The sequence below is a fragment of the Arachis stenosperma genome, chromosome 9 (assembly GCF_014773155.1).
Source record: "Arachis stenosperma cultivar V10309 chromosome 9, arast.V10309.gnm1.PFL2, whole genome shotgun sequence".
In the NCBI taxonomy this organism is placed as follows: Eukaryota; Viridiplantae; Streptophyta; class Magnoliopsida; order Fabales; family Fabaceae; genus Arachis; species Arachis stenosperma.
The window spans coordinates 5,424,248-5,449,066 of NC_080385.1; the positions used below are offsets into that span (position 1 = coordinate 5,424,248).

A 24,819-nucleotide genomic window follows, 5' to 3' on the forward strand; every position below is an offset into this window, starting at 1 on the left:
AAATTAAAAATTAACAAAATATCAACGGTGTGAATCGAATTAAAAATAAAACCACAAATAATAATCAAATAACTTCAATTTATATTTAAAAAATTCTAAATTCCAAACATAAAAATCGAAAAGAACCAAAAGAAAAATAATAACTCAAGAAAAGACAATGTTTCTACCAAAACAAACATATGCTTGCCATTATTCTATTAGATAGACTCTAAAAGGAATTCTAAAACATATGCATCCAAATTCTCAAGTTTCATTCTCAATCTTGATCTTCTTGCAAGTGGTATCTCCTTACACTTTCGAATCTTCCGACTCCGAGAATAGTCGCTTGGTTGATGTAATAGCATTTTCCAACACTTCGGATTCATCATTATCCGCAACTTCATTGGAGAATTCAAGCAACAAATTCTATACAAAATACTACGTTAAATTAAAGATTTCATTCTCACCTTTGATTTTATCTAAATAGTATTTTTTGAATAAAATAAAGATCTAACTTTGTGAAAATAAACAAACAAAAAATTATTTTTTGAACAAATACCTTATCACCTTCTACTTTCCCCCCTTCAATGATTGAGAATACCTTTGAAGTTGGAAACAAACCACGAGTACAGTCAACATCTTAAAATTATAATTAGTTATTAATTATTATTTATAAATTAGATACTACTAATGACCAAGGAAGAGTCAAATAAACTGATTTTTAATAGAAAGTACACTTATAGCTGTACTCACAATTTGAATAGGGTGAGCCTCTTTGAATTTATTTATGAGATCCACATTATCAATCATATTCTTAACTTTATTAGAAGGTGAAAAATGTGAATTATCAGATATTTGAACTTCAACGATAAAGAGAAAGGTCTTATCAATTAGGTTGAGTAAAAGTGTAGGTGTATTGATAGATCTCTTTTCTGCAGGATATTACATAATATATTAATAATAAATAATATAAAAATATAAAAATTACCATTAAAAATATCTTCACTAATATTTTTAGAAATAAATATTAGTTAGAACTTACCAATAGGAGTGGATCAAGTATCTTTACACAGCTCTTTCCCAAAACTTGTTTTGCCTCCTTATCAAAGACTACGAAACATATACAGTCAGAGTCATCAATGACACAAGCTTTATTCGATACCTGCTTAATTAAAAAAATGATAAAAAAGGTTAAACATAGACTTATTCAATATCTAATTCATTGTGATTAGACTTTAAATTAAAAAATAAATAAATAACCTTGGAGTTATGGATAAAAGGAGACGGCCACAACTTAAACATTTGAAAGTTTTTGTAAAAGCATATGTGGACCTGTTGCATTCACATTGACCGTACCACTAGTCTGGAGTATCTATAATATGACTTATAGTAGCCAAAACAACACAAACAACATTTTAAAAAAAACTTAATGATTTAAATTTCCTGAATTCGGTGGGTTTTTAAATCTAAAAGATATATATAAATAAATAAGATGAATAAACAAAAATAATCAATGTACAACAAATTTAAATTAATTTTTTCCTCAACTTTTTTACAGAAAAGAAAATTACCGTATCTAATTCTTTTAACTGCTCAATGATTTTGCCTTGATAAATTTTTAAGAATGCAGCCTCATTTGGAATTCCGCTAATATTATTCTTAGGTTTTTCAAATCTTACAAAGATAGATAAATAAAGCAAAAAAAAACTACGTTAGATAACACACATAATATTAAACTAAAAAATTAAAAAATATATATATACCCACCTATTTTTAAATTGGATGACATTTACTTCTTCAAAATTGAAGAACATCTTTGTGTCATACATGAAATTCTGTAAAACAATTTTTTCTAAAAAATTTAATTTAATACAAAATGAGTAAAACTCACATAAAAAATTAGTAAAAGCTCACATATAAAAATTCACATAATTATAGATAAATATTACTATTATATAACTTCACTCTAACAAATTGTAAGATGATAACAGCTCCATCTTTATTATCGGATCCCAAAAAAATATTTAATTCATGTGCATAATTGTCAAAAAGTGCATACTCCATTATTTTTTATTTCAAATAAAATGTTTAATATTAAATATATTCTTTATAACAAAATAAACAAAAAATAATTACAACTAAAAACGTAACTACCAATAAAATAATATCAAATTATATATTATATTTTAAAATTTAAAAATTAACAATAAAATTAAAATATCAAACACAATTTAAAAAAATTAATAATTAATTTATTAATTATTTTAAACTCATAAAAAACTAACTACGAAAAGAATGCTTTCTATTAAAATTCTTTTTAAAAAAATTAAATAATTTTTTTCAAAATTAATCCGAACATATTTTTCAAAAAATTTAAATACTATTAATAAAAAAACGTTGCCTTTGAATAAAATATTTGTTACCTATTAATAATATTAATAAAAATATTCATAACAATTTAAAAAGATGAAAATATTAAAATTTTTAAATTTATAAAATAAATATATAATTACCTATCATCAATTTCTAATTCAATAATAGTGTACTTGGTAGATTTGTCATTCTTTTCAAGAGTCCTTTCACTTTTAATTCTAGCAAAATATTCAAAGATTTTGGATGTATGTAAAGAAATGATTTGATGTACTTTTGAATTATTGTGCTACACATATCTCATAACTTATACTTTTATAATTAACTCATAACTAAAATTTTTTAAATTTAATTAACTTTAATTTAAATTAAAATTAAATTTATAGATAAAGTAAATAAATATATTAATAATTTTTAAAATTTTAAATTAACGTAAATTTACGTATGTAGCTGTAATTTTTGAAAAAAATCTACAAAAATTTTAAAAATATCTAAATAAAATTTTAAAAATGGTGCTAAAAAGAATTAATAAATTTTTATAAAAATAGTGTTAAAATTAAAAAAATAACAACTTAAGTAAAACAATTTAAAATTTAAAAAATAACAATTTAAATAAAACAATCTAAGATTTAAAAAATAACAACTTAAATAAAATAATTTAAAATTTAAAAATAACAATCTAAATAAAATAATTTAAAATTAAAAAAATAATAACTTAAGTATAACAATCCAAATAAATAATTTAAAATTTAAAAATAACAACTTAAGTAAATAATAATTTATAATTTATAAATATAAATTTAAAAATTTTTAGTGACTATATTTAAATAAATAAACTCCTAAACTTAACGTATGACCACCACGATGTCAGCATATGAGCTACCCATTAAAAATGATAATTTTGATCTTTGACTATAGTTCTTTAATAGTTTGCACAACTCAATTACTTATCCAAAAACTTGACACGTAATTGATTTGAATTAAGTTTAATTATATTGCTGATAAAAATTAGTTACATAAATGGTTTACAAAATTTGATTAAAAACTTGAATATAATCAAGTAAAACACTGGCTAGTCATTTTCCCTAATATAGTCGAGTATGGGGGCACATGCTATTGTGAAGGTGGTGTTTGGAGCCGCCACCAAGTGGTCCAAACTACTTTCACTCCTGCTGCCGCCGTCACTGCGCCCACCGACACTACCAATGTTGCCGGCTGAGCTCATAGAGCTAATCCTATTGAGGCTTCCGGCCAGGTCCCTTGTGAAATTCAAGAGAGTTTGCAAGTCATGGAAAACCCTAATCTCCAGCTCCGACTTCATCAAGAACCAAGTTCAACTTTCAATAATGGCGGAACCAGCCATTTCCGAACTACACTTGGTCTATTCCAACCTTTTCCGATACATCAACTGCCAAATTGGATTTATCCCCATTCAATCTCTGTTGGAGAACCTTTCTTTCGGTACCGAAGTGGTTTACTTCGCCGTGGAAGGTTATAACGTGAACATTACGGGCTCCTGCAATGGGTTCCTATGCTTAACCAATCTTCCAAGCTTTGATTTCAAAGTGAGGTTGTTGAATCCTTGCACTGGATTGGCGTCAGAATGGTTGACACTTCATTCTGAATATGACCAACAACAGAGACCTCTTATCTCCACTTTTGGGTTTGGCTATGATCATGTCAATGACAAGTTCAAGATTCTCACGGTTGTTAAAAATTCCACCAAAATATACACCTTTGGCGCGCATTCCTGGATAACCGTTCAGGATATTCCTCTCTATACTCTGGACTAGGATGGAACATTTGTGACCGGCACCGGAACACTTAATTGGCTAGCTACTAGAATTGCATCCTCTATTACCTATCCTGTCAATCAAACTTGGATAGTAGTTCTTTCTTTCAACTTTGGAAATGAGAGCTATGGTCAAATAGCATTGCCTAACGTTAAAGGCGGCATGATCCATCGGGAGCCTGTGTTAGTAACGCTAAGGAATTCTCTGTGTGTTTGTCATGGATACCAGTGTTCGGGGTGGGATTTGTGGATGATGAAGGAATATGGAAATGAAGATTCTTGGACTAGAATGTTGGTGATCCCACATGAGGAGCTTATTCCTCATGCTATTGCCATAAGACCATTGCACATAATGGAAAATGATCTGCTTCTTGTTTTGGTAAGACGTCCTGCTTATGCTTATCGTAAATGTTTAGAATTAGTTGTGTATAATCCTACAAATAAGGGTGATAAGTTAGGATATCCTGTGATCAACTACTACTCATATGATGACATGCCAGACTATGATGATCCTCGCAGATGCTTCCGTCTTTATCGTGAAAGTTTGGTTTCACCATCACACTATGGTCTTAAAACTGACCATATGTGGCTCTAGGTTGATGATGATGACAATTGATCAACCATTGCTTCCACTTTACAGTCTTCAATAGGTGTTGCTTTTTATCTTGATTCTTAGAATAATATTGACTATGCATGTTGTGATTGACTGTTGACTACTCATATGAAAATATTTTTGTGTGAAGATTATAATTGAGTAAAAATTTAGATGCAAAGTTGATGGTTGAAAACGGTTAAATAATTTAATTTATTTGATTAAATTGTTATTTAAGGTAGTGTTTATTTTTGGAGACAGGACAAAGAAATATTGATAACTAATGTTTAAAAAGTATTTGGAGGTAGAGACATGTATACTGAACACATTGTTTTTGGGATAATTTTTTATATGGAAAAGTCTAGGGAGCCAGCAATTTTAGTGAATTTTCGCCAACATATAACCAGCAGAGAAGGTGAGCCATTGGATGAAATCTCACATCAATCTCACACCATTAAATCATCATTGATGGCTAGTTGATGGCTAACAATAATAAAAGCTGCTGGCTCCCTAGCATTACTCTTTTTATATTATATTTTTGTGTCCACTCTTTTATGAAGGAGAACGATTGACACAAGACTTAAAAAGTGGACATGGACTTTTTTATTAATTTTTTTTATTCATAAATATTTTTTATTATTCCACTATTATCCATTTTTATTTTCCCTAATTTGAGATTAGTCGTTCTCAGGTTTTTTCATTATTCTCTTCTTCTTATAGAATTTTTTATTAGGCTGTATAATTTTTTCTCTTTTATCATTCTTATTTCAATAGCATTTTGACCTTGATAGTTCATCGACTAATTCTTCTTGTAATCACTCTATACTTTCTATTTAATTAGTTTGTACTTGATACAGAAAATTTGAAATCACATGGCTATTTTAGTTATTTTTATATAATATTTAATTTTAGTCTTGTTCATGTATATCCAAATATAATACTAGACATTACATTAGTATTTTATACATCGTATTTAAATACAATACACAAAGGATCATTTTTAATATTTCTGTTATATTATCTCTGTCTTAGTATCATTTTATCCTGTCTCCAAAAATAAACGCAGCTTAATATATAGTACGTGAATTTTTACCTAATAATTGAAAATGATGAGATGATTTAACATATTTAATTAAATTGTTAGTTGACACACCAAACGTTTATATATTAATTATCATTTTTGTATTGTGAATCAATTGATTTATTGATGTAGCCTGAGCATACTTGATTGGGAATTTACTTGAAAAAAAATCTGTTTAAAAACAGATTTATTTACCTAACACCAAATTAATATTAATAGTTTTCTATTTGTACAAGTAATGATAATTTTGATCTTTGACTATAGTTTTTTAATAGTTTGCACAACTCAATTAGTTATCCAAAATCTTGACACGTAATTGATTTGAAAAATGAGTCATAATGTCAGTTTCTTTTTCTGTAAATATATTATTTATCATTATGCTCTTGTAAAATGATTCGGATTATTTAAATGTGTTTTATCGAGTAAATACCTAAAATCGTCACTAAGATTTGCGTAAATACTCAATGTAATTCTCAAGATCTCGATTTTTCTATTTTAGTCTTTCAGATAGAGTTTCGAGTATTCAAAGTGGTCCCTGGACATATTTCTGGTGATGAGTCATCACCAGAATGCTAATGTGGCCTCCTTTGCCACGCTGGAGGGGTCCAATAACTATATGAGCTGGCTAATTTTCAATTTGTATTCAAATTGGTCCCTCCCTTTATATTAACCCAAAATCCCCAAATCGTAAACGTCATCTCTTCTTCTTATTCATCGCACTCTCTTCATTCCACAGCAATCAATTTCCATTGCCGAATTGAAGAATGTGGTGAACGGCAGTGAAGCTTTGATGGCAAGAATGTCTGATAAAGATGGCATTGATTCTGTGATGTTGGGTTGGTCGTTTGATGAAGTAGACGAGGATACAATTGATTCCCAGATGAAAAGATATATACTTGACAAGTTACGACCTCACGCTAATTTGAAACAGTAACAGATCAAGGGTTACAGGGGCACAAGATTTTCAGATTGAGTGGGACATTCTTCCTACCACAACATCACCAAAATATCAAAGAGTGCTCATCTTTACAACCGGGCTGAAGGTTTTAAAATAATCAATTCTAGCAGTTTGAGTGAATTCTTGAGCAACTAGTTTGACTTTATGTCTATTTATACTCCCATCAGAGTTTAATTTAAACTCAAACACCTATTACATCCTACCGATCTCTTTTCATTGGACAATATGGTAAGTGACCAAGTCTGATTTTTTTGTAAGACAACAAGCTCTACATTGATTGTATTCTGCCATATCTTGTTATTGATAGCCTCAGCATAGGATCTAGGTTCTATGTGTTTAGGCTGTGATATGAGAGTGATAGACAACTCAGAAAAAAGAATGGTAGGAAGTTGAATTTTCAAAATAATCTTGTGTCAATTGTTGAGAATTATCAATTGTGTCAGTAAAGTTTGATTCATAGAAGTTATATGAGAAATTCAAGTCAATGTTGTGCAGCTCATATGAGGTAGTCATGCATTGAAAGTCCTCTAAGTATGCAGATTTTCTCTTTTTTCTTAATGATCTTCTAATATCATTTAATTTAAGATTGTGATATGTGTGCAGCATTGTTGTTGTGACATGATGAAGGTGATGATAAAGATGCTTGCTCATTGGGTATAACATGCAATGTAGGTGCAGTATTGGTGTTAGAATTTGATTGGGTGAATGAGGATTCATCGGATATATTATTAATATTTTATGCATATGAGATGGTTGAGTGATGTTAGCAACAATGTTTAATTTGGCATTATGCATAGAATCTTGTAATGTGACCTTTGAATTACTTTGATATTAGTATAACAGTTAATATTTACTTCTGATGTAAAATTAAGGCTCTCATTAGACATGCCTCTATATATTGATGAATATTGAAATGTTCTATTGGATTATGATTTCAGAAAAAAATGGCAATGGTGTTGAAGAAGGCTAGTGCAAAGGGTCAGATCATGAACTGTTTATTTTTCTCTTCATCTTGGTGTTCTTCACCTAAACTCATTTGAGATTGGCCCTTGTTTGTACATGAAAAGAGAGATACAAGAGTTTTTGCAAGAGGATACAAGATTCTTGGACATGCTTTAGTGTTTATTAATCAAATGGAAGCCATTTTGGTATTTCAAGGCAGTAGAATTTTATATATCGTGCGTCTTCAAATCTATTGTGGTGTCACGCTCTCTTTTATGTCTCCGTTTTTTATATATCAACAATTGTGGGAGTTTGAAATTTGTGGCAACGCTATGGATGGCAGCACCTCAACTTGAACAACTCTCATTAGTGGCTTGCCCAGAGATTGATTTGTCTGATACAGGGCATCTACATTGTAGCCTCAGATTTCTTGAAATGAGCAACATCGAGAAACTGGTGAGCTCTGCAACATTCATGCAAACAAAAATTTGGGGATTTAGGGTTAAATATAAAGGGAGGGACCAGTTTGGGTACAAATTGGAAATTGGTAAGCTCATATAGCTATTGGACCCCTCCAGCGTGGCAAACAGAGGCCACATCAGTGTTTCGGTGATGACTCATCACTAGAAATATGCCCAGGGACCACTTTGAGTATTCGGAGCTCTATCTGGAGGACTAAAATAAGGAAATCGAGATCTTGAGGATTACATTGAGTATTTACGCGAATCTCAATGACGACTATAGGTATTTACTCTATAAAAGTGCTTAGAACTTTTTTAGATATTTTTTTCTAAAAAGAAATTATTTTTTTAAAAATTCAAAAGTAAAAATAATTTGATACTTAGATATCTATATAAAATATTTTTTGTTTATCAATGATATTTTGGTATAAAAATATAAAATTATTTTTTATTTATTAATTATATTGAAATATTTGTTTTCATACAAGTTAATTCCCTACACACTTACTTGAATAGTGATGTGGTGTTTGGTAATAAGAAAGTTCTTAAGAAAGAATTAAGTAAAAGTTCTGTTTGTACCTTTACAAGCTAAAAATAGAGACACAAAAAGAGAACTATCTCTCTATGACTAGATGGTAATTAAGAACAATACAAAAATATTTGAGTTAATAGTTAAAATCGTTTCTAAAAGATATTTTGATCTCTATTTTCATCTTCGAAAGATAAATTTAATCAAAATCGTCCTCGAAAGATTTAAAATTAATCACGTTAGTCCCTCCGTCTATTCTATCACTAACAACGTTAATTTTGCTGACGTGACACGTTAATTTTTTTTTGTCTTTTTTATCATGGGATGTTAAGCCCAAAAAAACAAAAACAGAACCCTAACTACCCAGAACCTGACCCACCCATACCTGCCCCGAAAATCTCTCCTCAACTCATCTGATTAGCTTCGAGACTCCATTTCCGTCCCGCTGCAACACAACCCCTGCAATGGTGGTTCTTCAAGCTTCACGATGCGCACCGTCTCCAGTAACCACCGCCGTCATCGCCAGATGTTGCAGAGATACCACGTCTTGCCTGAACGTCAACTTCCGCCACCTATCAAGCGTCTTAAATCCCCTGCTCCATAGCTGCTGCCACCGCCGCATCAATGGTATAATGCTCGCTTTCCACCCCCAATCCAATTCGTTGCCCTGTGGCTTTTAGCGGTAATTTTGGACTTGGGGTTTCCTCAGAAGTATGGCAGGATTACTGGAAGAATCATGCGGTAAATGAATAGGACAAATAATTTATCTATGCTTGAGAGAATGATAGATGAGGCATGGACATTGGGCTAAAGGCTTGGGGAGAATTAGACACGGCTGATGACATGGAGTCCAGAGAAAACTCTATCATTAAAGGAAAGCTTGAGTCCCGTCTTTCTTGGATATCAATGATTGGGGATGAATTGCAGAAGAGAGATGGCTTGATGTTTCTACCTTGCGGGCTAGCAACAGGTTCCTCAAGCACTGTGGTGGAGACACCCCATTTTGCTCATAAGGAATATGTTCTTAAGCTTGGGAATTGAGGAAAAATGATGGATTGGTTGCAATTTCATAGTTCATGATTGAGTTACAAGGATTAAAGTCAGTTGAAGGGGAAGATCCTCCGAAGATTCTTCACCTGAATCCTCGGTTAAGAGGGGATTGGAGCAAACGACCAGTTATCGAGCATAATATTTAAAGATGATGAAGGAATGCTTGAAGAACTATCATTGCAAGAGTTGTGTTGCAGCGGGACAGGAATAGAGGCTCGAAGCTACTCAGACGGGTTGAGGAGGGATTTTCGGAGCGGATACGAGTGGGTCGGATTCTAGGTAGTTAGGGTTCTATTTTTGCTTTTTGGGCTTAACAGCCTATGACCAAAAGGACAAAAAAACTAACGTGCCATGTCAGCAAAATTTACGTTGTTAGTAACAGAATAACCGGAAGGATTAACGTGATTAATTTTAAATCTTTTGAGGACAATTTTGATTAAATTTTAAATCTTTTAAAGACAATTTTAATTAAGAGACAATTTTGACTATTAACTCAAAATTATTTCCATTTTTCAATATTGTCTCTGTTGTCCCATTCATAACTCAAAATTATTTCCATTTTTCAATATTGTCTCTGTTGTCCCATTCAAAAGAACAGAAGTGTAACTTCGCCCATGTCTTCACAATCATACTAATAAATTTGTGTGTTCACTGAGCCAAACACAACTTAATAGATCGTTTTATCATATGTTATTATTTATACAAAGAATTCACGGGTTTTATTTATTTTTTAATAAATAGAGAAGTTTTTCGTTGCAGCACTTTGCAGAGAAAAATACATCATATAACAAACCATTTACTCTTACTATTTCATCCTTTTGGTCTGATTTTTGGTTTATAGAATAATTAAATGAAATTACAATTTTCAAAGCATATATATATATATATATATATATATATATATATATATATATTCTTTCCTGATAAACTGATACACAACATCCAAACTAAATTCTCTTTTTAGACTATTAAAGCATGATAACCATTATCCACATCCATAAGGGAAGAATGTGAGAAAAAGAAAAGATTGGAAGCTATAGCATGAGTTCCAGTTTCATATAAATGTGTTTCAAAAACAACTCAAAATCTGAAAGAGTTCTACAAACACTAAAATAGAAAGGAAACACAAACTAGGGTGTAATGCAAAACATCTTGATTCACTTCCACTTCCTGCCACGGATCTTCAAGCCCTGTCTGTTCCTCTTCTTGACACCAGACTTGGCAACTCTGATGCTTCTATTGACGGCACTCAACCTTGCAAGAGCTGCATTAGTGAGATCAGGCCTGTAGTGGTTTTTTGACACCTGCAACACATTGCATAATTCAGAAAAAGAAATCAGGAAAATATAGACAGATGGACATGTTACGTGAAAACTTCAGAATATTCTTCAAAGTCATAGTAGAAGTTCAAAGCGAAAAAATTGCACAATTAGTTAAACGTAGGAATAACACATCATTCATACAAGGCCAAAGAAAGCTTATATGCCTTTAAAGGCGAATTAATATTTTGCATAAGAAACATTGGCAACGAAATTTTGTTCGAATAAAACCAAATACATGAAGTGAAAACAATACATTCAAAATACTTTTACAATGATACAAACTCAGAAGCCAAGCATAACATGTATATTTCATCGAATAAACCAGACAAGGTTTTTCTTACATATTAGAAGCTCATCACCACTACACACTAATTACAAGTATCACAAGAATAAGCAAAATATTGGTGAAAAATCCCACCTGTCCAAACAACATTGTTTAAGCTAATGATTAATCAGCACATTAAAGAGAAGTAATCTTTGACCTACAACAATGCAAGACTATGAAGGGATCAAAAAGTGTACACTCATGAAAGAATTTATGACCTATATAAGCTCAGAAGCCAAGCGTAACATGAATATTTCATTGAAGAAACCCCACTGGGGATTTTTCTTACATGTTAAAGGCTCATCATCACTAAGGAGAAGACATGTACAACTCATTAAACTCATCACAGGAACTACGGTGAAGCAAACTTTTATTGGAAACTCAATATACCAAACATAATCATTTAATATAATGATTAATCACCAAATAAGAGAGAAGCATCCTTTAATTTATAACAACTCAATACTCTGAGGAGATCCAATGAGTATAGTTATGAGGCATGAAAGAATTTCAGAATGACAGAAGCTCAGAAGCCAAGCGTAACATGACTATTTCACTGAAAAACCAACAATGGGGTTCTTCTTACATGTTAGAGGCTCATCACCACTAGGGCAAACACGTGTATATGCTCAATTGGTCAATAAGAAAAAATAAAAGGGAGGCAACCTTTGCTCTATTAACAACTCAACAGTGAAAAGATTAAAAGAATACACTCATTCATGAGGGAATTTCAGAATGATGTAAGCTCAATAGCTCAGAAGCCAAGCGTAACAATAATATTTCATTGAAGAAACCCAACTTGGGATCCTTCTTACATGTTATAGGCTCATCACAACTACATGGAACAGGTCATGTCAGCAAAGGTTCAAAAAAAGTTTAATTTCAATAAAAAGGGATTCAGAACAGATTCTTGGAACACCAACATATCTAGAAAACCATCTTAAAAAAGTACAACTGATCCAAACAACACAAAATAAAATAACACATGAAGCTTTGCTCCATTATTAACATAGCATTCATAAAGAACTTCTAATGAACAAACTAACAAACGATGTAAAATGTAGATTTCATTTTAGAAATTAAAACAGGATTCAGAATACAAGTCGGGCTCCAGATCTCTGGAGAGCACAGCTGTTGTAAACAGAGCATATATCATTACAACATACAAATGCAAAGCAAACATTCATTTTCAGGACCACCATGGACCTCAACAAACTAATGTAAACATACAACTAAAACATAAGGAAACTATGCACCAAAACATACCCTATTCAACATCAACCTAAAAGGCTTCCTTTAAAATATATAAAAAAATTTCTTTCAATCATAAAAAAATACACACAATTTTCAGCTAGCGAATGGTGAATCAGTATATAATGCTAGTGAATAATCCAGCATTTAAGTATCAACGAAAAAAAAACTAAGGATATTTTTAATATCCAACCTAGGAAAACAGGGACAGATTAAATCAACATCCTTTTACGGTTTTACCTGATTTTGAACAGCCTTAGCCATCCTACTGAACTCCTTCTTCATCAGAGACTTGTGAAGAAGAGCAGAAGGCTTGTTCTGCTTCTTGGTCTTGGTTGTAGCCAACAACACACCCTGATCCTTACCAGCAGGCTGAATGGTAACAGTTTTCTTGTTTGCCAAACCTGAGTATTTAAAGGAGTTGAGATTGTAGAGATTGTTAGGCTCTCTGCTGAATTCAACACTCTGAGTGCCCCTTCCAAACTCTTTCACCAAGAAGCAGTTGTTCTTCTTCACGATCTCCCACACCAATTGCCCTGGAACAGTCGTCATCTTCTCCTTCTTCGACTGCAACACAGAATTAGGGTTCTTATAGACCATTATATAGTACGATGGAGAAACCCTAATTAACATGAATCGGAGTTGATCGGGTCGGTAAGTTCGACCTGTTTATCCGGTTTTAAAATGTCCATGGTCTAAGACTACTACTGATCCAGTTTAGCGGCCCACTACACAACAATACAAAAACATTTAGAAGGATTTAGTATTAGGCTATTAACAATTGCTTTTTTTGGGTAAAAAATCGCATAAAGTTGATAGTTGAGAATTTTTGAATAATTTAAAAAATTTAACTAAATTATTACCTAACAGTTATCAACTATAAATTTTAGATAAAAATAACTATATATGAAATCCTTTTTTTTATGATGTATTTGAGATATAATCTTACTTTTCTTTAATATTTTTGGGATTTACATGTTTTATTTTGAGGATAGATTACAGAAAGGAGTGAGGACCTTTCCACTTCTCATTAGTCATTAACGATATTTTTACATAGTTGTTTAAAAAGAATAATATTATATATTCAAGTTTTTTTGGTTGACAAAGTCTAATTAACTTAGTCTAATATAATAAAAGTAAGTTATAGCTAACATTAATCTAAGTTTTATTGTTTAATTTAGTTGAATTTGATTCATAAAAAAATTTAAATGTGTATCATTACTTATTTAAAATATTACAATTTCTCTGGAACCTCTTGTAACATGGAGAGTAAACCATTTTTTCTGATGTGCTATCATAGTTTAGTCTTTATAAAATATAAATTAAAATATAAACAAAAATAAACATTATTATCAATTATCATTTAAAATTTGAACAAAAATAATCACTATTATCAGTTATCATATTTTACATGATAAACCTTTCTTTTTTTTACACTCTGCAAGAAATTTAACCCACGAGAACTCACAAAATCCTCGCAAAAGAAATTTTAGTTAAATGCCTTTATATATATATATTATCATAGTATTTTTATATTATGTTAGAAAATTTGTGAATACATTATTATGTTAAATTTACTTAAATACCTTTTTCATTTTACTTTATTTTGTATGTTAAAAAGTCTATACATAAATTATGTTAAATTTATACTTAAATTATATTTAATTTGATATATTTAGTTAATTAAATTGAACTTATGATTAAGTAAAAAAAATTTTAAAATATTTTTAAAACTTAATATTTATAAATATTTACGAGTATCCATCTGTCATGCACCCCTCTTGCGGGAGAGGGTCAGAGGGGTCCGTGCCCGCATGAAAACCGATGACATCACTAAAAATAAAAATGATGTCAAGATACTAACAAAATCAGAATGATAATATCTATCTCAAATTCAAGCCATTTTTATTTGGTTAAATCCTTTTTTCATGATTATTCAGGTAATAAAATAACAGATAATTCTTTTTATTCGATAATCTATAGAGGGTGATTGCGTGGAAGAGGTTCACCATCCTTTAACCAAATGACAAAGGTCTGACCTTTACTTTGAAAATCAATGCGAGATTAATCATTGTAGTTGATAACAAATGCCCCGTCTTTGAACTGGCAAGAAGAGGAAGGATGGCTTGGTGGAAGTTATAATATATTTTGAACATACAATAATTTAAAATTTTAAAACTCAGACAGCTAAAATCTCAGTCTTATTGTGAGCATCAATTTCGGTTCCATGAAAACACAAGTAATGGGCAAATAGAATACCAAAAAGCATTATCATTGGCAAATAGAATACCAATATCTTAAGCCATTATCATTGAAAACTCAGACATTCAATTTAAGCCACTATTTAACCTTCTCACCCATATCTTAAACATAAACTAAAATAACAAAAGCATTATCATTGGCAAATAGAATACCAAAAAGATTCCAACCCAAAGCATAATTATCAGTTGATCACATTTCCAAAAAGACAGTCGACATCATTAATCATAGAACAATAACAATGGCGTATGGAACAGACAAAAAACATTCTCAACTTCCAGTAGTTCCCAACATAGAAGTTCTAGAAACCTTTCCAAGTCCCCCTTTAATAGTAGATTCTGCAATAAATTTTTGCGAAACAGAATTAGAATAATATGATAATCGTAGCTCATAGACGAGCAATCTTATCACTGATTACAAAGCAACCTTGAGAAATGATGGATATAGGAATAGCCTGAATCCACTTACATCACAATTTATATTTTGTTGAAAGCAACAATGTCACAACTCTGGACATATTCGTTGATTGGCTCGGCTGTAAGTTGCTCCTCAATGAGCGAATCGACAGAGACCAAATCATCCACAATAGTAAGCATAATTTGCAGTTTCTTGATACCATACCCAACAGGAACAAGTTTGGCTGCAAATCAATAAAATAAATCAGAACCACAAATAGGAACAATAAATGAGCTTTGAGACGTAAAATATAAAGTAGACTACAAATTTTCCCAATTACATAAAAAATACAAGATTTTACAAGAATGAAGCTCATCTCATCATTTGTATTGACTATTTTATGAAATCTATAAGAATGCTGTTAGCAGAATAACAGAATCTACAAATATTGATAACGATGTGCAAACTAAAATAAGAAACATAAAGAAAATGTTACATACATGCTCCCCAAAGCAATCCTTCCATCTGAACACCTCTCACTGCTTCTTCAAGCTTTTTCATGTCAGTTTCATCATCCCATGGCTTGATATCCATCAAAACAGATGATTTTCCAGCTGAAAATGAAAACAGCAAAAACAAATGCTCACACAAGTGACAAACTGCTGCAACAAAACTAGAATGGACGGCAGATCGAAATGAAATTCAGTGAATTGCTAGCTTAGTACAAGAGAATAACTTACACTCTTTCTTCTTTCCAGATGCCTTTAGCGCAGCAGCACGTTCCTCGGCAGCCTTCTTCTCCTCCTCAGTCTCTTCACCAAAGAGATCCACATCATCATCATCGTCATCATCAGCCGCAGCAGCCTGTATTGCATTCTGTCAATTATCATCCAAACATAAAATTAACAATGCAGCCTGTATCTATCATTATTAAAATACTTGCCTTAGAGTCAGCTGGTGGAGGAGTGGCAACAGCTTCCGCGACGAGAGAAGACTTCACAGTGACACCAGATCCCTCACCAGAAACACCCCTAAAGTATCAAAATCGCGGAGAAAAGTTAAAAAATACAGGCATTACGCATAGAAAATCCAATATTTAGCAAACAATACAACCAAACCACCAAATTGTCACACTCATAGATAACAATCATTACACTACAAACCACAAAGAACAACCAAACTTATCCGGGAATAAATTTCCATTAGTTTAACATATAAATGGTAGAATATATCGAGGTGAAAGTAACTTACGAGATTCTCAACAATGCATCGATATGCTTGTACCACCTGGACACATTCACATATTCATCAGATGGAACTTTTGATAAAGCTGCATACACTGTAAGGTCATCCTTTGAAGCTTGGTACCTAAAACATGTTAAAAGCACAACGCATAAGATACAGTGGTATAAATAATAAATAATTATGAAAAACTACAAAATAAAAAATATATATATAAAAGAGACATGCAAAACAGTAACATACCCAGTGATGTAACTGCGGGTGAGAAGGTACTCATCAAGCTTCTTCAACCCAGAAACAGAGCCAAGGTCATACAATGTAACTGCCATCTGCAAAACATGCAAAAATTGTGGTTAATTATTGATAATATTATCGAAAACAGCTCACAAAATAGTAAAACAGTGAAATCAAACAGTAAAATTAGAAATTCGTGAAGATATTTCAGAAATTGATGACCTACAGATCTACTTGGTAAGTTAAAGAAAGATATCTTCACGCCTGAACACACGACGAATGACTTAGAACAATTCTTACTAGTCTGAATTATCAATAATGAGCATAACAACAAATAATATTTAAGAAGAAAGGTTTAACAGATTTGCAAGTAGCAAGAAGAATTGACCTTAAAGAAAAGGAATGGCTGCGGTCTTGAGTAAGTGTGAAGAGTGAAGAGGCAGATCGAGAATGCGCTTGTGAAGGAGGCAAAACAAGAAAGCTCTGTATCTTATATATGTATGATACCTGTGCTAGGGTTTTCATTTTTTGGATCAAATTGCAGTTACACTCCTATAAGTTTTTTAAATTAAAATCGACCCTAAAGTGGCAAAAAATAGCATAATATGATATATCCCACTTTTTTACTTTTATTTTAAAATGTAAACCACTAAAAAAGCACCTAAATTATTTTGAAATATTTTTTTAATTTTTTTATTAATAAAAATATCTTCAAATAATATAAAAATATGTCAAAAATATACTATGATCAAAGATTTGTTCTATTAACAAAAAAATATGACAGGTTTCAATTATCAATATTTTAGTTTCATGTATCATATAAAAATTCTGTTTGTCATATTATTCTTTTTTTTAACGTAGAATGTCTCAATTTACATATGTATATTTTTATTATATTTTTAAATAATTTAAAATATTTTTGTCAATAACAAAATTTAAAAGTATTTTTATTATGAACAAAATTATTAGAATGTATTTTTTTATGGTTTACCCTATTTTAAAAGCTATACACAACTACTTCAATATTTGTATAATAATTTTTTGAGTAAAGTATCGTTTTTGTCTTCAACATTTGGGGTAAATCTCAAAGTTGTCCTTAACGTTGAGTCTTCCTATTTAAGTCCTAATGTTTTAAATTTGACTCAATGTTAACGAAATTTACGGCGGGACCAAATTGAGATGATTTTGAAACGTTAGAGACTTAAATATGACGAACATGTTGGGGACAAAAACGATACATAGAAATAAATTTAAATTTTATCCTTCAATAATATCAATTTTTTATGGTACATAATTATTCAATTATTTTTTAATCACATCTAAGTAAATTACACATAATCACATTAATTTTATTCTAAATAAATTTATTTTTTTATAATTTTATTCTTAAAAATTTTTACTCATCATAAAATATTTGTAAAATGACTAATACATAAACTTGTGGGAAAAAAATGATAAATAATACAATAAAGTAATGTGATTCTAGTCATTTTACAAACATTTCATGATGAGTAAAAATCTTTAAGAATAAAATTATAAAAAAATAAATTTATTTAGAATCAAAATAATGTGATTAAGTATAATTTACTTAAATGTGATTAAAAATAATTGAATAACTATGTATCATAAAATATTAATATTAGTGAAGGATAAAATTAAAATTTATTTTTACGTATCATTTTCGTCCCCAATGTTTTCGCCCTATTTAAATCATTAACTGTTTCAAAATTGTCTCAATTTTGTCCTACCGTCAATTTCGTTAATAGATTCCTAACAACAGGATAACATTGAGCCAATTTTGATACGTTAGGGACTTAAATATGACGATTCAAATAGTAAGGACAACTTTAAGACTTATCTCAAACATGGAAGATAAAAACGATACTTTACCTTAATTTTTTTTATAAAATACACTAAAAATGAAAAGTGCGAGTAAGTTAGCTAATATTAGCATAATTCGAATCCTCTTCTATTTATAGCGAGTTGAATTATCAATTCTACCTGACAAATTGAATCGTATTAAGGTAGCGTTTGTTTTCAGGTACTGAAACAGAGACTGAGAGACTGAGATTCAGTATCGTGTTTGTTAGTTCAGAGACTGGTACTAAAATTTCTGTCTCTGTCTCCAAAATTTCAGTATTTCAGTACCTCCAAAAAGTAGGGACACAGGGGACTGAAATTTTTAGAGATGGAGACAGAATATTGAGATTTGTTTCAATCCCTGTCTCTTAGTCTCTGTCTCTCAGTCTCAGTCTTTCTGTCTCTGTCTTTCCACCAAACGCTACCTAAATGTCTACAGATATAGTCAATAACAGCTCCAAAATTTTTACTGTAGAAGTAAAATATACAATATAACAATAATTTTTTACAATTATATAATATAAAACGACTTTGAGTTACCAAGATGTTAGTTTTATATTGTTCTTTATCTTATAGCATCTTGAACAAAAATCATTAGCAGTAGTAAAAGAATGTATTAGTATAATTTAATCTTTAGCAGTAGTAAAAGAATGTACTAGTATAATTTTTTACTCCAAAAGATCTTAAACTCAATAGGAGTGATGAGTTTGGAAAATTCTTTCTGGATGGTTAATATTTTTTACGGTAAAATAAATCGATTGGTCAAATTTGTAAATAAAATAAAAAAATTCAAAAATAAAAAATCAACGAATTAGATTTATAAAATTTAAAAAATTGACCATCAATGAGTTAGATATATAAATTTTTTTTAACGACCCAAAATATAATTATTTTTTTAATATTAAAATTAAAAAATACTAATCAGATAAGATTGATCATAACTTTATTCTTACAAAAAATAATTTTTTAAATAATAATAAAAAGTTTGGAAATTTTTTTAAATAAATAGCAGCTTTTTAACATGTAAATGACATCTAAATAAACATTTCTTCCAAAGAATTATTTGAATAAAATTTTAAGGCTGTTTGAATACAATTTTTTTTTTCCTTTTAAAAAAAATTGTAAAGAGATTTTGATAAATTAAAGCTTTTTATATTAACATATTATATTATATTTTATAATAAAAATGACTAAAACGGTGCGTTTGGCTGCTTAGGTTGTAGAGCTTTTCAGCCACTGGAAATGGTGCTCTGAGACTGTGTTCTCTGTTCTTTCTTTACATTTCCACACGCATCTCTCTACCAATTTCCAACTCTCCCAAACTGCAACCATGACCGGTACTCATTAATTCATTCATTTACTCATTTTTTCTTTCTTTTTTTTTTCTAATTTTCATTCGTACAGTGATTAATGTTAGCTTTAATCTATTGTTCTCGTCGTGCATCGAATCATTCATCTAAGTTTCATTAGAATTACTTTGATTTGTTTCACAGTTATGCGATTCTTCGATGTTATTATTTTTTTCTCCTATGATGTATGAAAATGCATCAAACGAGTTATTGAGCTTTCTTCTGTTACTGAATTTGAGCATGTGCATTGCACAGACTATACTCAAGAACAGGAGATGGAGATCGAAGCATTAGAAGCTATACTTATGGATGAATTCAAAGGTTTGTATTTTATCCTTTACTCTCTCTTTTTCCAATAATAATGATAATAATATACTCTTTTTTTTATAAACCAATTTTTCGTTTGCTTGTTTTCATTGTAGAAATACACTCCGGTGAAAGTGGCCTAAGTACTTCTAACCGCTGCTTCCAAATTACGGTCTCTGCCCAGGTTAATGTTCTTTCTACTTTTACTTACACTGCACTTTTAAGTAAGTGTAAGACATGAATAATTATGAATGTTGCTTTGTGGTTTAATTGGTTTGTGCAGCTTATATATTGTGGAATATCTTTGCGTTTGATTTAATAGTGTTGCAACCAGTGAGTTTTGATCAATGTAGTAGAATTTGACTTTCTTTATTCTTGGTTTACAAAATTATTCTTATTTTAGATAATAGCAGAACATCTTTTTCTTTGTTTGTGTGTGCATGGGGTGTTGTGAATACTGCTTAGTTTAATGTAGTAAATTTGCTACTCGGACATTTTTCTGATCACATAATTTACCCTTACATTTATCTATATGCTATTCATTTGGTGCAGGATGATGATAGTGATGGATCATTTAACAATCCAGGTTATTTCTCTTTCTCTTTAATGTATAATTTCCCTTCCCTCTGTTTCCGTGAAAGAAGAATAATACACGATAGGAGGATAAGAGATCTTCTTTACAAGAGCAAATGAACAAAAGAAAAAGAGATCTATGAAAGATAATATTCTAATCCTCCTCCTAGTTGAGAGGGAAAGTCCTCCAAAACGCTCATTAGCTTTACACTAAATAGAGGCTAAATGCCTAATCTATGCCCAAAACTTGCTTGTTTGAAAAGCTATCACTGAAAGTGTGTAAATTGTGTTCCAATCAAATAATCCAAACCATGGGATATACTGCATTGCCCCAGATTTTGCCTCTTTTCTACTTCCAAAAACCTGAAAACCTAGTTGGGGAAACTGATCTGATTCAGAGCACATCCAACCCTCTCCAAACTTTTTTATATTTTGGAATTTCTTTTATTTTGTCTTCCTAAGATACTGCTATATTTTTTGGAGTGTTAGTTACCAGCTTTTGTACATACTGTCATCTGATTTGCAATTTACAAAGGATGTGATTGATGCTTTTTAACCATTTTGCATGCAGCTCAACTGGCTTTGATCTTCTCACATACAGAAAAGTATCCTGATGAACCTCCTCTTCTGAATGTGAAAAGGTCACTATTGCTATTATAATGATCTATTATTATTATTATTGTTGTTATTGTTGTTGCTACTGTTGTTGTTTGTATGTTCAGTTGATTTCAACTGCAGTACTTATGGTTTTTTGTTTAGTATACACTAACATTAATATGCTAATGTTGTGTTTCATTTATGCTAACAGTTTACAAGGAATAAATACTGAAGATTTAAAGAATTTGAAAGAGAAACTTATACAAGAGGTGGTCTATTTTCCATGTTAGTTTTTTAATCTGTTCATGATTAGGCATTTATGCTATTATAGCATTGATTGGTAGCCATCCCATTGAAAGACTTTGTAGTGCTCGCTTTGAATTAAATACGTTTCTAGTTATGAATGCATCTGTGCACAATAACTGATGGTGATGGAATTGATGACTACTTGTGGATGAATATTGATGCGCCCCATTTTTTTAACAGGCATCTGAAAATCTGGGAATGGCTATGATCTACACTCTGGTTACCTCAGCTAAAGAGTGGTTGGCTGAGAAGTTTCAAGACACTGAAGCTGCAGAGGCTGAAGCAGAAGAGGCAGCCAAGGATGATGTATGACTTTTCAATTTTATGAATTTTGTTTTGAAACTTTTACTAGTTAATTGCCTTCTTCATTTCAAGTATTAAGTATTATAGGTTTGACTTTATATTTATGAGATAACCCTTACCTCTGAAACTAGTATTTGGGGTGAGTTAGGCCCACTTACTTGATTTCCAATGTGTTTTACGACTTCTGATACAACTTGAATTACTTAAAACATCAATTTTGTAATTCTTAAAATTTCTTGCAAAATCATGCATGTCTTGCACATGGGCTGCATTTTTCTCTTTTCCAGTTGCCTTTTGTTTAAATATTTATTTATACAGTTACTTGTATTCTATTTGAGTATGCTCTGAGGATAACCTTTTATTCTTAAAAATTGTAGTAGTAAAGGCATTGGTTTGTATCTTTTCATGTTTTTGCCTTAATATCAATTTAAGATTTAAGATGAAAAAGCATTTTGTTCAGCAATATATTCATTTTAAGGTTCCAAGCATTAGCCTGTTAAATTTTGTACTGAAGAAGCTATTTGACAATCTTATCTTTCCACCTCTATTAGGTAGTGGTACCCCATGGGGAACCAGTTACCCTTGAGACATTTTTGGCATGGAGAGAAAGGTTTGAAGCTGAACTGGCGCTGGAGCGAGCCAAGTAAGCCCTTCAGTTACTTTTCTTCTGCAGGATACATTTCTAAATAAGTTTTTAAATACAAAGGGTTTATGCAAACAGATGAATATTCTCCATTTATGAGTCCTGATTATTATTCAGGGTGGAGATTTCAAAAACTACGTATGGAAGGGGAAAAAAATATAAAAGAGAGAAGGGTGGAGGGTTTAATTGAGTTGTAGGTCCTTATAGTTTAGTTGGACTAATTTTTAAGTAGGCCTCTATAGGTTTAAAATGTTTAATCAGGTCCTTATATTGAAAAGGATTTTGTAATCAAATCCGTAGAGCAATATATTGTTGCGAATTTTTGGTTGAATTGAATAGATTTTTGTGTTTAATCTTACAAACTTTGTTAGTAGTCTGTAGAGTTATTTGAAATCCCAAGGATTTGAGTTCAAAATTATATTCATATTAAGACTTGGTTAAAATTTTTAAACTATAGAGATCTAATTGAAAATTAAGTTAAACTTTAGGAAGATGCAATATGACAACCACCTTTTATCAAATAACATACTCCTAGAGTAGAGGATATTTACAAAGGATTAGTCAACACAGTAATTAGTGATTTTATCTAAAAAAAATAGTTTAAATTTTGATGTAAAATTAAATTGTCCTCATTGCAGGTTAATGCCAGAGTCTGCACTTACAGCTCCCAAGGAAAAGAAGCTCAGTGGTAGACAGTGGTTTGAAAGTGGAAGAGCGGTATGCTTTTGTCTTTACAATAGCTATTCCTATCTTTCATGTCTTAAACCTGAATTTTATTCGCTCATAAGTTCTTCAAATCAAGCATCTAAGTTCCCTCTAATAACTAAAAGTGTATGATCAAGTGAACCTTAATTATTTAATATTTAATCATATAAAAAAAAGCAAGTAGGATATGATATTGTAACAGAAAAGGTCTGCTAGCAATCTGAAAAAACAAAAAATTTATCTTGGTACTTCAACTCTTCAAATTAAGAGAAGTTAAGAGTGACTTGGTTAAAATTAAGCCGTATCCACTGGTTCACTGCATATCAAGATTAATGACACTTGAATATGTTCGAATCTTAAATATCATGGTACTAATCGCAATCTTAATTAATTTGTAAATACCGCCTCTACCAATACTTGTCAATAATTCTCCTTAAACTTTGTAAGTATATAAATAATACCAGTTATTTTTTTCCCTTTACAGAAAGGTGCAGTGGCTGTCAATGAGGAATCTGAAGAGGAGGATGAGGAAGATATTGATTTTGATGATGACGATTTTGAAGGTCTTTGATTCTTCCTCCCCATCGGAATCAAACTACTTTTCTTGAAAAAAGAATAATTTATTTTTTCTATTATTTATAAACAAGAATAGAAACTGATGTTTGTTGTGTCATGGCAGTTGATGAAGAGGATATGCTTGAACATTACCTGGCCGAAAAATCTGATTCATCCACACATTCTTCCAAGAGAGCTAGTTAAACTGTGTGCACAGCACTATCAGGCATTGTTTTACAGTTCAACTTGCCGACTTTGGGGATTTTCTACCATCCTTGTTGGATACAAGAGTATTTGGTTCAATGATATTATTCAGGGGAAAATGAGTATTCATCACAAAATGTTAGATGTGTGACATTTCCTCTCACTAAAAGCAGATCTCAATCTGATAAATCATTTTTGTTCGTAGTTGTCACCCTTGAATTTTTATAAAAGCATTAGTAGCTGATGAATGCACAAACATTCAACTCATCAATTTGAAGTAAAAGAAATTGGATGCATTTGGTTCATTGTGAATGTGTGTATCAATGTAAAAATGATTCTGTTAAGAAACTTACGAATCCGTGTTTGCTCTTTTTGTTTACTTTCTATTCTACATGCTTGAAATTTAGATTTCTTAGAAGTTTGGAATGGGATAATTGAACCTCGAATTTTAAGATTGTTTCTCATTTCCCTCTTGAAAAATGTTTAGGAAATGATGTGGCATGACATGTTACTGACTCTTGAATGAATAATGGGTTTTATTATCTCATTTTATCTAACTAGTATTTTCTATTTAAAATTTTGAAAGGTTCCATTTTTTGAAAAAAAAATATAAATTGCATTTATAACAAATGAAA

General features: G+C 30.8%; 4 protein-coding genes and 4 non-coding genes across 9 annotated transcripts; 2 read left to right on the forward strand and 6 right to left on the reverse strand.

The window, feature by feature from the left end:
* Positions 1-3,449: 3,449 nt before the first annotated feature.
* Positions 3,450-4,736, forward strand: LOC130948915 (F-box/kelch-repeat protein At3g23880-like). The gene is made up of 2 exons (XM_057877777.1): positions 3,450-4,055; positions 4,143-4,736. Exons 1-2 carry the CDS (start codon positions 3,450-3,452, stop codon positions 4,734-4,736), a joined length of 1,200 nt encoding a protein of 399 aa, XP_057733760.1.
* Positions 4,737-10,692: 5,956 nt separating this feature from the next.
* Positions 10,693-13,288, reverse strand: LOC130947278 (60S ribosomal protein L28-2-like). Its single transcript, XM_057875938.1, has 2 exons — positions 12,893-13,288; positions 10,693-11,058 (listed from the first exon to the last, which is right to left on the reverse strand). Exons 1-2 carry the CDS (start codon positions 13,283-13,285, stop codon positions 10,912-10,914), a joined length of 540 nt encoding a protein of 179 aa, XP_057731921.1. The 5' UTR covers positions 13,286-13,288; the 3' UTR covers positions 10,693-10,911.
* Positions 11,354-11,441, reverse strand: LOC130953585 (small nucleolar RNA R24). Its single transcript, XR_009075754.1, has one exon. It is a non-coding gene; the product is annotated as a small nucleolar RNA R24 (small nucleolar RNA).
* Positions 11,625-11,714, reverse strand: LOC130953582 (small nucleolar RNA R24). The gene has a single exon (XR_009075752.1). It is a non-coding gene; the product is annotated as a small nucleolar RNA R24 (small nucleolar RNA).
* LOC130953583 (small nucleolar RNA R24) lies at positions 11,923-12,011 on the reverse strand. The gene has a single exon (XR_009075753.1). It is a non-coding gene; the product is annotated as a small nucleolar RNA R24 (small nucleolar RNA).
* On the reverse strand, positions 12,151-12,240 carry LOC130953581 (small nucleolar RNA R24). Its single transcript, XR_009075751.1, has one exon. It is a non-coding gene; the product is annotated as a small nucleolar RNA R24 (small nucleolar RNA).
* A 1,609-nt stretch (positions 13,289-14,897) lies between the features above and the next one.
* On the reverse strand, positions 14,898-17,327 carry LOC130947487 (elongation factor 1-delta-like). Of its 2 annotated transcripts, none has more exons than XM_057876189.1 (8): positions 17,172-17,327; positions 16,793-16,878; positions 16,559-16,675; positions 16,251-16,338; positions 16,048-16,171; positions 15,808-15,921; positions 15,380-15,551; positions 14,898-15,249 (listed from the first exon to the last, which is right to left on the reverse strand). In XM_057876189.1, the coding sequence occupies exons 2-7, from the start codon at positions 16,876-16,878 to the stop codon at positions 15,388-15,390; spliced, it is 693 nt and encodes a 230-aa protein (XP_057732172.1). In that variant the 5' UTR covers positions 17,172-17,327; the 3' UTR covers positions 14,898-15,249; positions 15,380-15,387. The 2 variants fall into 2 exon arrangements, with proteins under 2 accessions (XP_057732172.1, XP_057732173.1); XM_057876190.1 differs by lacking the exon at positions 17,172-17,327 and adding an exon at positions 17,010-17,028.
* Positions 17,328-19,837: 2,510 nt separating this feature from the next.
* LOC130947998 (uncharacterized) lies at positions 19,838-24,563 on the forward strand. The gene is made up of 11 exons (XM_057876711.1): positions 19,838-19,980; positions 20,248-20,313; positions 20,415-20,482; positions 20,851-20,884; positions 21,443-21,512; positions 21,680-21,737; positions 21,955-22,080; positions 22,629-22,720; positions 23,359-23,437; positions 23,910-23,988; positions 24,105-24,563. The coding sequence occupies exons 1-11, from the start codon at positions 19,974-19,976 to the stop codon at positions 24,182-24,184; spliced, it is 759 nt and encodes a 252-aa protein (XP_057732694.1). The 5' UTR covers positions 19,838-19,973; the 3' UTR covers positions 24,185-24,563.
* The last annotated feature ends 256 nt before the right edge of the window (positions 24,564-24,819 follow it).

Bases quoted from the DNA above. Each gene is read 5' to 3' on its own strand.
- LOC130947487 (XM_057876189.1), bottom strand. From the start codon at position 16,878: ATGGCAGTTACATTGTATGACCTTGGCTCTGTTTCTGGGTTGAAGAAG. The intron at 16,676-16,792 runs GTATGTTACTGT...AACATGTTTTAG, and splicing joins ACCCGCAGTTACATCACTGG to GTACCAAGCTTCAAAGGATG. The intron at 15,552-15,807 runs GTATGTAACATT...ATTGATTTGCAG, and splicing joins AGGATTGCTTTGGGGAGCAT to CCAAACTTGTTCCTGTTGGG.
- LOC130947998 (XM_057876711.1), top strand. The intron at 21,513-21,679 runs GTCACTATTGCT...TTATGCTAACAG, and splicing joins CCTCTTCTGAATGTGAAAAG to TTTACAAGGAATAAATACTG. The intron at 22,721-23,358 runs GTAAGCCCTTCA...TCCTCATTGCAG, and splicing joins CTGGCGCTGGAGCGAGCCAA to GTTAATGCCAGAGTCTGCAC.
- LOC130948915 (XM_057877777.1), top strand. From the start codon at position 3,450: ATGGGGGCACATGCTATTGTGAAGGTGGTGTTTGGAGCCGCCACCAAG. The intron at 4,056-4,142 runs GTTGTTAAAAAT...ACTCTGGACTAG, and splicing joins ACAAGTTCAAGATTCTCACG to GATGGAACATTTGTGACCGG.
- LOC130947278 (XM_057875938.1), bottom strand. From the start codon at position 13,285: ATGTTAATTAGGGTTTCTCCATCGTACTATATAATGGTCTATAAGAAC. The intron at 11,059-12,892 runs GTAAAACCGTAA...AATGTGTTGCAG, and splicing joins CTAAGGCTGTTCAAAATCAG to GTGTCAAAAAACCACTACAG.